A 15,824-nucleotide genomic window follows, 5' to 3' on the forward strand; every position below is an offset into this window, starting at 1 on the left:
TGATACTCTTTCTTGATTTCTACCTTCATCGCTTTCATCATCATGAAAAGCTCGGGATTCGTTTTCGTCATCCCTTGCATACTATAGTTCATCACGAAGTTCTACTAACTTGGTGATGGTGACTAGAGAATTCTGTCAATCACTATCTTATCTGGAAGATTAACTCCCACTTGATTCAAGCGATTGTAGTACCCAGAAAATCTGAGCACATGCTCACTAGTTGAGCGATTCTCCTCCATCTTTTAGCTATAGAACTTGTTGGAGACTTCATATCTCTCGACTCGGGTATTTGCTTGAAACTTCAACTCCTGGAACATCTCATATGGTCCATGACGTTCAAAACGTCTTTGAAGTCCCGATTCTAAGCTGTTAAGCATGGTGCACTAAACTATCAAGTAGTCATCATATTGAGCTAGCCAAATGTTCATAACGTCTGCATCTGCTCCTGCAATAGGCCCGTCACCTAGCGGTGCATCAAGGACATAATTCTTCTGTGCAGCAATGAGGATAAACCTCAGATCACGGATCCAATCCGCATCATTGCTACTAACATCTTTCAACACAATTTTTCTCTAGGAACATATCAAAATAAATATATGAAAGCAATAACGCGAGCTATTGATCTACAACATAATTTGCAAAATACTACCAGGACTAAGTTCATGATAAATTTAAGTTCAATTAATCATATTACTTAAGAACTCCCACTTAGATAGACATCCCTCTAATCCTCTAAGTGATCACGTGATCCAAATCAACTAAATCATAACCGATCATCACGTGAAATGGAGTAGTTTTCAATGGTGAACATCGTTATGTTGATCATATCTACTATATGATTCACGCTCGACCTTTCGGTCTCCGTGTTCCGAGGCCATATCTGCATATGCTAGGCTCGTCAAGTTTAACCCGAGTATTCTGCATGTGCAAAACTGGCTTGCACCCGTTGTAGATGGACGTAGAGCTTATCACACCCGATCATCACGTGGTGTCTGGGCACGATGAACTTTGGCAACGGTGCATACTCAGGGAGAACACTTCTTGATAATTTAGTGAGAGATCATCTTATAATGCTACCCTCAATCAAAGCAAGATAAGATGTATAAAAGATAAACATCATATGCAATCAAAATATGTGACATGATATGGCCATCATCATCTTGCGCCTTTGATTTCCATCTCCAAAGTACTGTTATTATCTCTATCATCACCGGCATGACACCATGATCTCCATCATCTTGATCTATATCAATGTGTCGTCACGTGGTCGTCTCGCCAACAATTGCTCTTGCAACTATTGCTATCGCATAGCAATAAAGTAAAGTAGTTATTGGGCGCTTGCATCTTATGCAATAGAGAGACAACCATAAGGATTTTGCCAGTTGCCGATAACTTCAACAAAACATGATCATCTCATAATACAACTTATATCTCATCACGTCTTGACCATATCACATCACAACATGCCCTGCAAAAACAAGTTAGACGTCCTCTACTTTGTTGTTGCAAGTTTTATGTGGCTGCTACGGGCTTAAGCAAGAACCAATCTTACCTATGCATCAAAACCACAACGATAGTTTGTCAAGTTGGTGTTGTTTTAACCTTCGCAAGGACCGGGCGTAGCCACACTCGGTTCAACTAAAGTTGGAGAAACTGTCACCCGCTAGCCACCTTTGTGCAAAGCACGTCGGGAGAACCGGTATCGCGTAAGCGTACGCGTAATGTCGGTCCGGGCCGCTTCATCCAACAATACCGCCGAACCAAAGTATGACATGCTGGTAAGCAGTATGACTTATATCGCCCACAACTCACTTGTGTTCTACTCGTGCATATAACATCAACATATAAAACCTAGGCTCGGATGCCACTGTCGGGTAACGTAGTAATTTCAAAAATTTCCTATGCACACGCAAGATCATGTGATGCATAGCAACGAGAGGGGAGAGTGTTGTCTACGTACCCACGCAGAACGACTGCGGAAGCGTTGACGCAACGTAGAGGAAGTAGTAGTACGTCTTCCCGATCCGACCGATCCAAGCACCGTTACTCCGGCACCTCCGAGTTCTTAGCACACGTACAGCTCGATGACGATCCCCGGGCTCCGATCCAGCAAAGCGTCGGGGAGGAGTTCCGTCAGCACGACGGCGTGGTGACGATCTTGATGTTCTACCGACGCAGGGCTTCGCCTAAGCACTACAACGATATGACCGAGGTGGAATATGGTGGCAGGGGGCACCGCACACGGCTAAGGAACGATCACGTGGATCAACTTGTGTGTCTAGAGGTGCCCCCTGCCTCCATATATAAAGGAGCCAAGGGGGAGGGGGCCGCCGGCCAGGAGGAGGGCGCAGGGGGAGTCCTACTCCCACCGGGAGTAGGACTCCCCCCCCAATCCTAGTTGGACTAGGATTCCCCGAGGGGGAAAGAGAGAGAGGGGGGCCGGCCACCTCTCCTAGTCCTAATAGGACTAGGGGAGGGGGAGGCGCGCGGCCATCTTGGGCTGCCCCTTTCTCCTTTCCACTAAAGCCCATTAAGGCCCATATGGCTCCCGGGGGGTTCCGGTAACCTCCCGGTACTCCGGTAAAATCCCGATTTCACCCGGAACACTTCCGATGTCCAAATATAGGCTTCCAATATATCAATCTTTATGTCTCGACCATTTCGAGACTCCTCGTCATGTCCGTGATCACATCCGGGACTCCGAACTAACTTCGGTACATCAAAATGCATAAACTCATAATAATTGTCATCGTAACGTTAAGCGTGCGGACCCTACGGTTCGAGAATAATGTAGACATGACTGAGACACATCTCCGGTCAATAACCAATAGCGGGACCTGGATGCCCATATTGGCTCCTACATATTCTACGAAGATCTTTATCGGTCAGACCGCATAACAACATACGTTGTTCCCTTTGTCATCGGTATGTTACTTGCCCGAGATTCGATCGTCGGTATCCAATACCTAGTTCAATCTCGTTACCGGCAAGTCTCTTTACTCGTTCTGTAATACATCATCCCGCAACCAACTCATTAGTTGCAATGCTTGCAAGGCTTAAGTGATGTGCATTACCGAGAGGGCCCAGAGATACCTCTCCGACAATCGGAGTGACAAATCCTAATCTCGAAATACGCCAACCCAACATGTACCTTTGGAGACACCTGTAGAGCTCCTTTATAATCACCCAGTTACGTTGTGACGTTTGGTAGCACACAAAGTGTTCCTCCGGCACACGGGAGTTACATAATCTCATAGTCATAGGAACATGTATAAGTCATGAAGAAAGCAATAGCAACATACTAAACGATCGGGTGGTAAGCTAATGGAATGGGTCATGTCAATCACATCATTCTCCTAATGATGTGATCCCGTTAATCAAATAACAACTCTTTTGTTTATGGTTAGGAAACATAACCATCTTTGATTAACGAGCTAGTCAAGTAGAGGCATACTAGTGACACTTTGTTTGTCTATGTATTCACACAAGTATCATGTTTCCGGTTAATACAATTCTAGCATGAATAATAAACATTTATCATGATATAAGGAAATAAATAATAACTTTATTATTGCCTCTAGGGCATATTTCCTTCACTTCTCGCTTAAATTCCTAGTTAAGAACTCTTTTCCCCCTTCGTTCACCGCTGCAAAGAGTTTGTTGTATCGAGCATCGAAACCTTGGGTGGTGAAGGCCACACATACATGGGTAAGGTCTTTGCTGAGCTCCTTGCTCTTACATGCCCGGTAAAAGTTGGCCACGAAATGCCTCATGCACCATCTGTGGTGAAGCTTTGGAAATCCTGGAATAATAATGTCCATTGCCTTGAATATGCCATGGTGCCGGTCCGACATGATGCATACCTCCCTAGCCCCAATCACGTTGTGCCTAACATGACCCATGAACCACTCCCAGTTGTCTTGGTGCTCGGAAGACACCAAAGCAAATGCACACGACAACACGTTGTCGTTTGATGAGTGCGCCATTACTACCATTAGTGTGCCCTTGTATCTACCGGTCAAGAACGTGCCATCTATAGACAAGACCGAACGACAATGCTGAAACGCCTCCACACATTGTCCATAACTCCAGAAGGCACGGTGGAACACTCCCTCGTGATCCTCGACCACATGAAACATGCCCGGGTTATTATGTGCAATCGCGGCCAACAACCTTGGGAGCTGGTTGTATGCTTCTTCATAACCACCATACAACATCCTAATAGCATTTGCCTTTGCCTTCCATGCCTTCCCATACTTGACTTCATAACCAAATTATTTTTTCACCGTCCGCATTAGAAACCTCACTTTCACAGTGGGATCAAAGCCTATATCTTTCATCCATTTGTATCCGAGATACTCAGATGTGAGTTGACGGTGTGTCGTTCGAAGTTGTTTAGATGGCGGTTTGCACCTATGAGTGGCAACACAACTTCTTAACACCCATTCTTCGGTTTCTTTAAGCTTTCTTGCACGAACCTTCCATGTGCATCCTTCATGCTCACACTTCATGGTGTAACGCAACTTCATGTCAGAGTGCTCAACATAAATCGGCCTATGGTTCCGAATGGCATAGTCAGCCAACCAAAACTTCAGCATAGGCAAGCTCGGAAACTTCACTCCTTTCTCCAACTAAGCATTCTCGTCCTCATTCTCCACCCTTGGTTCTCCTGGATCCGGGCATGGTGTTGGCTCAATCACCGTCATTCTCATTCCACCGTCAACAACAACTTTATGGGCAAGGCTGAGATCTTTAAACAAGCGAGTTCTTTTTTCTAAGCCAGTCAGCTCAAAGTGGATTTGGTTTTCCTCCTTTGTGAATCCATCCTCGTCCAACTGTTCAACTGGACCCTCGTCATCCGAGTCATACGCATATTGACGCCTAAAAGGCAAGTCATGATCCATGTCCTTTTGCGCTATGTATGCATCCAAGTCACCAACATCATTACCATGAAACCCTTCCTCTTGCTCTTCCTTGTCATCATAAGCATCTTCATCCTCTTGAATTACTTCGTCACTAGCAATCACCTCAACTTCATTTGCTTAGCTAGTTGGTGGTTGGCTAGAAGCATTCGGGGCATACAACTCAACCTCATTTGTTTTAATAGATGGTACACGGGGACGTGGTTGGCGATAAGCATTGGGGGCATCAACCACAACCCTATGCTCAACAAGTGGCACCATTGTCCTCTCGCTCATGTCATCCATTGGGGGAAGAGACATGCCGGTTCAAATCAAAGGTAAACCAAGGAGATTCAACCTTGGTGGCAAACAATTCAAGTGACTTGTCTTCCGATAGGGAAACTTTTTCCTTGTATACATCCCAATGCAAATCCGAGGTGATAGGCATACTTTTCAAGTGAGATTTAGCTCCAACTCCAACATCATACCTTCCTATTAACTTAACATCAACATTGGTGTCCATCCATTTTAAGACATGTCTCACTTTTGCAACAACATCCTCATAGCTAGGTCTTGTATCAAAAACCAATGGTTCCTCACCCGTGTCGGCATTGTTACTCAAGAATGCCTCCTTGTCCATGTAATGAACATTAACAAGTCTCTCCATCTAAAAATAACATGAATGCATTTAAGACTTCAATGAGGATTGATGTTTATCCAAATACATCTCATTATATGCAAATCATATCAACACTAAATTATTGGTGATGTCCACAAAAGTATCACTAATTAACACACACTAAGCAAAGTTAACCCTAATCACTAACTAACCCTAACCCCCAATCTTTCTACTCAACAAGCATATATTCCTACTACACACCATGCATATCACTATATTATCAAAGTTAACCAAGCCATTCACACTAACATAAGGGAGAAAACAAGAACTAGGGTTCCACCAACATGTATAAAATGCAACCAAAATAACAAGATTTAACAAAAAATAATTGGATGATTTGGGGGAGATTACCAAGAGCAACAAAGTGATGGAAAAATCCACCTAAGGGATGCACCTTTTGGAGAGGATTTGAGGGGGAGCTTGAGGGGTGGGAGAGAGTGTGAGAGCTCCAAGTGTTCTTCAAACTCGGGTTGTGGACTGGGGAAAGTGTGTGGGGTGGGCCCCCCACACTCTCCCGTGTGTTATCCACTTACCAGGGCCAGACGCCAGGGTCGTTGGCGTCTGGCCCCTTTACCACGTCAGCAGGTCAACGGGCAGGCGGGCAGTGCGGGCCAGGGGCCAGACGACAGGAACCTATTCGCAACCCAGACGTCAGGGATGTTGGCGTCTCCCAAAAAGGTCAAAATCGATTTTTTTTGAAACCAGGTTAAATCAGAATTTTGTTAGCCTTTTAGATCGTAACAGTAATTTTGTCCCCCATGTCCACTCCGCACAGGATACATGGTCCGTCACTTTCATCTTATCCTCACGTCCCGACCGTTGGACCGAGATTGCAGCAAGCAGGCTGGTCCCGTGGTCGCACACGCACTGCCCCAAGAAGATCCCATATCGATGCGCATGCGGGTAGCAGGCCGGCACCGATCTCATGCATGCATGTGACGCTGGCCGCCACCACCCGGTCCACGTACTTGACGCGACAAAGCCAAGGCCTCAGTCCATCACGCGCCTAGCCTGCCCAAAGTTGCTACGCGATCTCGTGTCATTTCGCCGCACAGGTGCACGCCAAAACCACCGGTCCACCGGCGCGTGTCTACATATCCTGCGAGTGAGGCTGTGATTGTCGGCCAAAATCACCGTTTTAACCATTAATAATGATGAGTTTAAACGAAAATAAACCAACGGACCTTTACGGGGTATTACGGGGTCTCTCTTCGCTAACTAATCTTCACCCCCCTGATTTTCAGGGGGCGTGGGCCCCCTATCTTGATTTTTTTCCAACCAGATGATCCCAACTCAGCATCCCCGTACCATGTGCCCGTGCGTGTAGCATTCCTTGAAAATGACCGAACTACTGCACATAAACCGTGTTGTGTTCCCTACGGATGGCAACATGCTTGCGTGCGTGTCTCGATCGCGTTCTTGCGTACGTGCTCGCGTTACACTCAGAGTGTATTTTTCCTCAAGAAAAAAGAAGAAGGAACAATCAGAGAGTAACGCAAGCTATCGTCGTGTTGGCTAGCAACCATCTCTTACTTGTGCTTGCATGTCTGGTAACACTAGAATCGATCACTAGGCATCCATCCAAGCTACCAAAGATCACCAGGAGAATACTCCCATCATATAGTAGTGATTTAAACGCTCTTATATTTCTTTACAAAAAAAATAGTATACGTTTACAGTAATCATCTAGAGATATATGTTTACGGCCGATAGGTCACGTCTGCTTTGGTGATTAACATGTAGCCTGCAGTAAGATCTTAGGCGACGAGGCATGTGATCTGTTCATGGGGCCTCCACACACAATGCACATGGGGTGATGGGATCAGAGTTTTGGCCGTGAGTACAGGCTCATGACATGTGGATTGACGAGGCTGAAGCGCCTTGTTGTGTGGCGTACTGGTGTCTGCATCGTGACTGGATTGTCGCGCCTTTGCCGGGCATGCATGCACCGTCGAGACGTGTTCGGCCGTTGCACCGAGGACATGGACCAGCGCTCAGGTGCAGGCACCGGATATTTCTTGGTGTGCACTATTGGCCTCATGTAAAATCTTGCAGATTTGCTACATGTAAGGACATCTACAGCCGGATACCTCAGACCTCCTTGAACGACCAGTCATAGATTTTCATTTCAGCTGGGCATCTCAAACGGGCTCAACATCCGGGCTGACCAGCACACCTCATATCCAGTACAACCTAAATATGGAGAGGACATGGGGCGCCGGGGCTTCCGCCACGTCAGACCCGGCCCACGCTGGCCAACCCGACCACATATATTCGTCTCCATCCGCTCGCCGGACTAAACCCGAGCCACTTCACACTCCACTCCCCTCCACTTCCTCCATCACTCAAGCTCACCTCCGCCGATTCCTGGCCATCTCCAGCATGGTGGGCAATGAATCCGAGTCCTTCACCTTCAGATCCATCGACCCCGAGTTCATCCCACGCGGCCCCGAGGAGGAGATCACCGTCCGGCTTCCGCTCCGCCGCTCCCGGGAGGAGGCCCGTGCCTGGCAGCGCTCTGACTTCTTTCGTCTGGAATCCATTGCATCCGCCCAAATGGCTCATGGATCCGATGCTAGGTGTGTCGTCGCTGCCTCGTGGAGGCGGTACGGTCTGTCTGACGTCCGAACGCGGTGGCGAACGCGCAACCCCTCTGTTGGCAAGTCGAGCATCGGGACGCACCATGGGCCTCGTTCAACGAGAACATGACACGGCGAGCCCGCCATGCGAGGCAGCGGGCGCAGGAGGCGGCGGCAGCCCTCGCGGCGGTGGACGTCGGTGAGACAGAGTTGCATTCTCCGGCTCCCCGTATGGTGCAGCAGTCCGGGACGCCGTAACCGCATCGTGGTGGACATCGTCGGCTTGTCCTAGGATGGGTCTATCATCGATCTGACGCCCACCAGCACCATTCGGGTTCAGGGTTCCGACGAAGAAGAGTAGGGCATGGGAGACGGTGGCCTTGAGCCCCATGTGCCGGCTCGTGTCCCATGCCCTATTCTACCTTGCCGTCGACCAGACCAACACTCTGGGGAGCGTAGCCGGCCGCTGGACATGGCCGCAACAGAACCGGGCGAGCTCCAGTTATATTAGGTTTCACGTTGTTGATTTGATATGTCCGGTTCTAGAATCAAATATTTGAGGTGTGATGGGTCAGTGTCCGCGGAGGCGCCGGCGGGCGTTTAAGGGGCCGAATTTGCCCATGCGCCTGTAGATGCTCTAAGATGGCTGAAACTTTGATTATGTAAGTCGAATTTTTGTTTAGCAAGAGGCTGAAGTTGGTGGCGACGAGCCTCGAGCCATGACCTCGTCGGAGACGGGGATGACGTTGCGAGCCGCAGTGAGTTGCAGCGTCCTAGGCACATGCGTGAAAAAGCAGGTTGATGGGTGCGGGTCGAGGAGCAGGGGGTTGTTGATGTTGCTTTAAATCGGAAGAGTTCAGAGGGATGGTCACGGCGGAAGCAAGCACGCTGATGAGGGCAAGTTGAGGGTAGGATGAGGTGACAAGCCGGTGCACAGTAGCGTCCGCCAGTCGTGGGTGAAGAGGCCGACGGTTAGGGCTGTGTTGGTCCGAGGCGTTGGAGGGAAGGCAAAAAAAATTATTCATAGTGTGTGATGGTTTATGGATGTCTGATGAATATCTAACGAGTAAAATTTGTGACTTAACAAAAAAAAATAGATACGAGGCGTCAGAACACAACACAGGGCCCGAGCTTTGAGCCCATGATCGGGGCTGTCGCGCTTGTTTGATTCCTCCGACCCGCTCGATTCACGCAACATGTAGCTGGACTGGACTGGACCGGACCGGTGGCGTACCAAAAATGCTTGTTCCCATTCACGCCACTACACCGCGCACTCGTTGTGAAGTGAGGAGAAAGAGATCGGACACGGACGGATCCGGCTTGTCTGCTTCTTCCTCATGCTTCCATCCATACTCTCACTTCATCCTACGACTGTGTTTTTATATTTTTTCTTCCTAATCTAATCATCTCCTCCCCTGATTTTAAAAAAGTGAGGCCGGGACTTCTTTTGTTTCAATTAAATTAAGCCACACGCGGAAAGCAGACAAGTCTCGTCCGACACGCACAGGAACACACACGCACCATGCTCCGCCAATTCGGCCAGAATCCATGGCCGGAATACATATATAAGATCGTGTCCATGTGGAGTATATCAGTAAGTATACGCTGGGCTCTTTTAACCTTTATATTCCCTCCGTTTCAAAATAAATGTCTTACTGTTACTTAAAAAAAGTGTCTCAATTTTATATTAACTTTAGTATAAAATTATGCTAGAGTTGAGGCACTTATTTTTGAAACAAAGAAAGTACAAGTTTCTTCGCTGGTTGCCTTGCATTTTGGGTGTCAGAAGTGTTGAGTATAATGTTTATTAGGAAAGACGAAATAGATTAGGATTTGTTCTGACCTGTCTTGTACTTCAAGTAGATGATTGTATTCCTATATATATGCCCACGAGGCTCAAACAATACAATTAACTATTCCACCAAACCTCTCTCCCTTCTAACATGGTATTAGTTTTCAGGTTCTAAACCCTAGCCACCATCGCTTCCGCACCCGCGCGTCGCCCCTGCAGTGGTCGGCCTCTATGACCGCCGCCGGAGGCCGCACCGTCCGTACCTAGGGTTCGTTCGCCGGTCATGTTAACCGGCTGCCTAGAAAGTCTTTTCCCCGATGCGCCGTACAAGCATCCGCCCTCGTACTGTGGTTCGTACCACGCGGCACCGTCTTCATGATGTGAGATCGATGACTTTGTGAATGGACCCATGGTGGATTCGCATTGGAGGCACCACAAAACTCTATTCCGTCCATCTGCACTACGTAAAGGAGAAAAAACCATTCGCTAGGAGCTAGGAGGGACACCATTCCTCCGCCAACACTTCGTAGCCATCATCACCATTCCCATCTACAGCAGCCGCCACCTCCATAGCCATAATCTCCGCCATAGCCTTCATCTTCATTAGCTATAGTACTTGTAATCAAGAGCACCTCATGATCGGTGATATTCTAAGACTTTTAATAATTCATCTTCAAGAGTTGATCTTTACAGTGCTTTTTGCTTGTGATGCATTTGTGATGTGTGAGTAGTGCATGTAGGGGCACACAGAATGCTACGCTAGCGAAAAATAAAACTGACTCTGTAGGCTAGGGCAGTGGCTTGGTATGGCTTGTGAGGCATTCCTTCTGCCTCTAGAGCAGTGAGGTTGTCGGAAAGGTGGTGGTTTGACTCTATGATGGTCGTGGAATGGGCAGCTCGATGACAAGTAGAGTAGAGGCATGTCAAGCATCTGTGCCACAGGGAGGTGTCAGTAGACTGCGTAGAGTGCAACGGAGTAGATGGACGTTGGGCAACATTGCATTTCAAATGGGATTTGTCTCATGGACACACGAGCAAGTTAGCAAATGTTTATATTTGTTTCTCAAAGAAAGAAGCCAATGCTTATATTTCAGAGGAGTACTTATTAATCGACGAGGCAAGCTTTGGCTCCGTTTCGAAAAAAACAGCTGCATGGGAGGTCGAAATGCAGTTTTATTCCCTGCAAGAGTGAGCTTCACAAATGGTGTTGGAGGGTAGGTAACCAACCCCCACACAAGTTACAGAACCGACCCAAACACGATGAGATGAACTACTCTATAGGCTCTAATAAATTAGACACACACACACACGACGAATCGAACGACGAACGCCCATGCAGATGGAAGCACAATTTTCCGGAACTATGCTTGGATGCGCATGTTCCACGTCATGGTGAAGCTCTTCCCCAGCGGCAACGCCAGCCCGCCCACCTCCATCGTCACGCCGCTCCTCTTTTCACCCTCCACGGCGTCATCTTCTTCTCCTTGGCGCAGCACCTGCGCGGCGTCGGCGGCCGCGAAGTAGGGGCTCGATGTCGCGACCGCGGTGGCGTCGTCCGCGCCGTCGACCTGGATGGCGAGGTCCGTGCCGGCGCCGTGCAGCCCCAGCACGGTGATCTTCTCGATGACGAGGCCCTTGTGCATGCTGTAGCTCCCCATGGCCACGTCCGACCGCACCGTCACCTCCTTGCCCCCGCGCACGGCCGCGTGGAACCGCGCGTACGTCGCCTGCCCCTCTGCGAGCACCATGGCGGGCCGCTCGTCGTCGTCCACGTACACGGCGCCCTCCGCGTCCGCGTCCGCCGCGCCAAGAGGGAACGCCACCACCAGCGTGAACGGCGTCGCGCGCGCGTCCCGGGAGATGGTGCCGCCGCGCTGCAGCGGCAGGACCGTGCCCTGGTGCACGTGCACGTTCACCTCGTTCAGCGGGGCCGGGAGCCTGACGGCGGCGCCGGAGCCCGTGGACACGACCGCCTTGCTGGTGTCGAAGAGGTTGTACCACGTGCCCGGCGGGAAGACCGCGTCGACGGAGCTGGCGCCCTGCTCGAGGACGGGGGACACCATGACGCCGGCGCCGAGCAGGAACTGGTTGCTCACGCCGTAGCACGGCGCGAAGTCCGGGAAGGAGAAGAAGAGCGGGCGCGCGACGGGAGCGCCGGTGAGGTGCGCCTGGTAGTTGAGCGTGTAGAGGTAGGGGAGCATCCTGTAGCGCATGCCGAGCGCGTTCCGGGCGGACCTCGCCACGGACTGCCACTGGTAGAGCTCCTGCCTCGGCGAGGCGAAGTTGGCGTGGTCCCTGGAGAAGGGGTAGAAGGCGCCGAGCTCGATCCAGCGGCTGCACAGCTCCTCCAGCGGCGGCGGGCTCGCCGGGTAGAAGCCGCAGATGTCGGAGCCGACCATGGGCATGCCGAAGATGCCGAAGTTGAGCATGGTCGAGATGGAGTAGCGGAGGTCCTCCCAGGTGCCCTTGTTGTCGCCGGTCCAGTGCGCGGCGTAGGCGCCGGAGCCGACGAACGTCGACCTGGTGAGGATGAACGGCCTCTTGCCCTGGATGCTCTGCAGCCCCTTGTGCGTGGCGATGGCCTGCGAGAAGCCATACAGGCTGTGGGCATTGTACTCCAGGACGCCATTGTAGTGCACGGCGCTGGTGGCGATGGTGTTGTAGCCGAGGCGCGCCGACTTCCCGGAGGCGTTGATCTTGTACGGTGGCTCGTCCCACCTGGTGTTGGTGAGGTTCTTGCAGTCGAGGCAGCACAGCCAGGGCTCCTTGGACGTCGGGTCCGGGCACCGGTGCGTGGTCGGGATGGTGCACTTGCCGGTGCAGAAGTTGGAGGCCTCGTTCATGTCGATCCAGAGCCCGTCCACGGGGACGAGCTCGTGGAAGCGGCGCACCTCGTCGATCCACCACGAGGCGCCGTTGGGGTTGATGAAGTCCGGGAAGTAGACGGGGCCGGGCCAGACCTGGGCGAGGTATGGCTGCCCGTCGAGCTTGATGAAGATGTCGCGGTCCATGCCGCGCTGGTACACGCCGTAGGTGTGGTTCACGTTGATGCCGGGGTCGATGAGGACGATGTACTTCATCCCGCGCGCGTGGATCTTGTCGAGGAAGGCCAGCAGCTTGGGGCGCGGGTAGTTCACGGGGCTCAGCGTGAAGTCCTTCCTGGCGTCCATATGGTCGTCGTCGTTCCAGATCACGTCCAGGGGGATCTGCGCGCTCCGGTAGTTCTCCACCACGTCCTCCACCACCGAAAGGTTATGGTATCCCCACCTGCATTGGTGGAACCCTGTAAACCAGAGCAAAAGGCAATAAGAGATTTGCAGCATATATACAGTGTTAAATTTCAAATACTCTGTTCTGGTTGCAGAGTAAAAATAGTAAAGAGTAGTATGATTTACTACAAAACAATTGGACCACATGTACGTACTGCAAGAAAGGCAATGCAGGATAACTGCTGTTTGGCATTGTCTCTCAGGTGAGGTCTCTTGACCATATTCAGAGCAAGTTTTGTTTTGGTTTTTGCAGCCACATTCTCAGAATCACGAGTTGGGGATGTCGGTTACATATTTAGTGCGAATCAAGAAATTGTTGGTTTGTTACAAATTACAGAGAATCCAGAAATTATGGTCTCAAATTATATTTGGCCGATGATTACGCGAGGGAGCTAGATGTAATTGTGCTTACTATTCTTGCTAGAATTTGGCTCGTTCCATACGTAGTACTAGCATTGGCTAAAGAAGCTAAACATGAACAAGATATATCAAGACAGGCAGAGTTGATGGGCGGTTACCAAATGCCCAGTACGGCATGGGCGCCGGGCGGCCGATCATGGCGGTGTACTGGTCGACGACGGCGAGCGGCGTCGGGCCGGCGAAGAAGTAGAAGTCGAGGAGGCCGCCGATGACCTTGTAGGTGAGCGAGGTGCCGGTGTAGAAGACGTCCATGCCGTTGCTGTTGAGCAGCAGCACGGCGTGCGCGACGCCGCGGCCGGCGATGTTCCGCAGGTCCACGTACACCGGGTGGGAGCCGTAGAGGTCGGTGTTGAGGTTGATGGCGGAGGCGTCGGTGGTGTAGAGCGTGTAGGGGTCGTTGGGCCGGAGCTTGATGCCGCCGGGCTGCGTGTTCTCGCCCAGCCCGTACAGCGCGGCGTCGCCGGGGAGGCGCGTGGACACCTCCAGGTACTGGTCCTTGAACACCAGCGGGGCTTGGCTGGTGTTGAAGAGCGGCTGCCGGGTGGATTTGCGGTGCACGGCGAACCAGAACGGGTCGCGGCCGTAGGTGAAGACGAGGTCCTGACCCGGGTACTCGCCGGCGGTGAAATGGGCGCCGTCGGCGGTGGCGCCGAGGGGCGGGGCCGGCTCCCGCGGGAGCAGGTCGTAGGGGACCTCCCACCTCTGCTTCTCCGCGTCCGTTATCTGCACCCGTACCCTGTCCATGGTCTCGTGCCTGCACAAGTAGTAGTACAGCAAACACATTCCGCCATTACAAAATGCACGAGCTTGCATCTCCATTGGTCTCGGTCGTAGAATACCTATAAATTAGGAGCACGCATGATTGGAATACATATATACTACTACTAATCCGGCTGGACAGAGTAATCATGGAAGCATGAACACACATTGTGCCAAGAGAATATGAATATGATACATCAGCGGGGCAACAAATCAAGAACTGGGCACGCATTGTTATCTAATCTTATAATTTCTTGAGCATGTTTATAGTACTTGTAATTTCGCAGACCAATTCCTCAAATTTGGGGAGCTGTTTTGCCCTTTTTCTTGAACAGATCGAACGGGCAATTATTGCAGCCACAAACATTCCCCTCAAACAAAGCTACTGGTACTAGAAACCGTGGAATCCACATAGAGCACTGTGAATAAAAAAAGCCGCGAGGAAGAAAGAAGCTTACTTGACGAAGAGCCTGAGGCGGGGGATGTCAGGGCCGTAGGTGGAGGTGCGCCGCTTCACCTGGAGGAAGCCGACGAGGCCTCCCCCGTTGGGGCGCTGGACGAGGGAGACCAGCTTGTACCCGAACCCGGCCGGCTTGGGCGCCGCTGCCGGTGCCTTGGCCTTTGCCTTGGCAGTCGCAGAGACGCCATTGCTGCTGCCGGCCAAGGCCAGGATGAGGAGGAGGAGGAGGCACCGCCATGGCAGGAGGTGGGAAGGAGGGCGAGGGAGCATCGCTGGCCGCGTTCCTCCTCTCTCACGGTGCAGCGGCGGCAATGTCGCAGGCTCCACTACTCCTCAGTCCTCTCACAGGTGTGAATTTGTGAGAGGGAGAGAGCAGGGGCGGATAGTGGATAGGGAGCGAGAGAGAGGGAGGTGTAATGATGCGAGTAATGAGGGGAGAGAGAGAGCGATGTCAGTGTGCGGCGGTACACTGCATGCAGTGTGTGATGAGTGGCATGTTCAACGGGTGTGCAGCACCGTCCTCCTTTATAGCCGCCGTATCCTCTCTCTCTCTCGGGGTACTCTCTGTATCGTGGGGTCCGATCAGCCGCGGCATGGCTGTCAGTCACTGCACGCAACAGAGAGGTTTTGACGCCTAGATCATGGCCGGTTTTTGAAAAGTTCAAAATTCAATAAAATTCACAATTTTACATTTTAAAAAATCTAAAAAAGATACAAACATGCGTGGAGGCATAACACACATGTGTAAATTTTCAGGACAAAATACGTTGAAATGAAGGCAGTGCAAAAAAAAAAAGACAAATCTGTGGCTTTTCAACACATGATACTATTCATCCCAAAAGTACATGGATTTGTTCTTTTTGCACGAATGGCATCTCAAGGTATTTCATTTTGAAATTTTACACACACACACACATCACATTCTTGTGTACTTGTACAAAAAAATCATATTTTTTATACCAAAA

The 15,824-nt window shown here is 50.6% G+C and overlaps 1 protein-coding gene across 1 annotated transcript; it reads right to left on the reverse strand.

Annotated features, from left to right (window-relative positions):
* Positions 1-11,106: 11,106 nt before the first annotated feature.
* LOC125542440 (alpha-xylosidase 1-like) lies at positions 11,107-15,350 on the reverse strand. The gene is made up of 3 exons (XM_048705485.1): positions 14,858-15,350; positions 13,739-14,394; positions 11,107-13,234 (listed from the first exon to the last, which is right to left on the reverse strand). Exons 1-3 carry the CDS (start codon positions 15,127-15,129, stop codon positions 11,313-11,315), a joined length of 2,850 nt encoding a protein of 949 aa, XP_048561442.1. The 5' UTR covers positions 15,130-15,350; the 3' UTR covers positions 11,107-11,312.
* Between the last annotated feature and the right edge of the window lie 474 nt (positions 15,351-15,824).

This window comes from Triticum urartu, chromosome 3, assembly GCF_003073215.2.
Source record: "Triticum urartu cultivar G1812 chromosome 3, Tu2.1, whole genome shotgun sequence".
Lineage (NCBI taxonomy): Eukaryota > Viridiplantae > Streptophyta > Magnoliopsida > Poales > Poaceae > Triticum > Triticum urartu.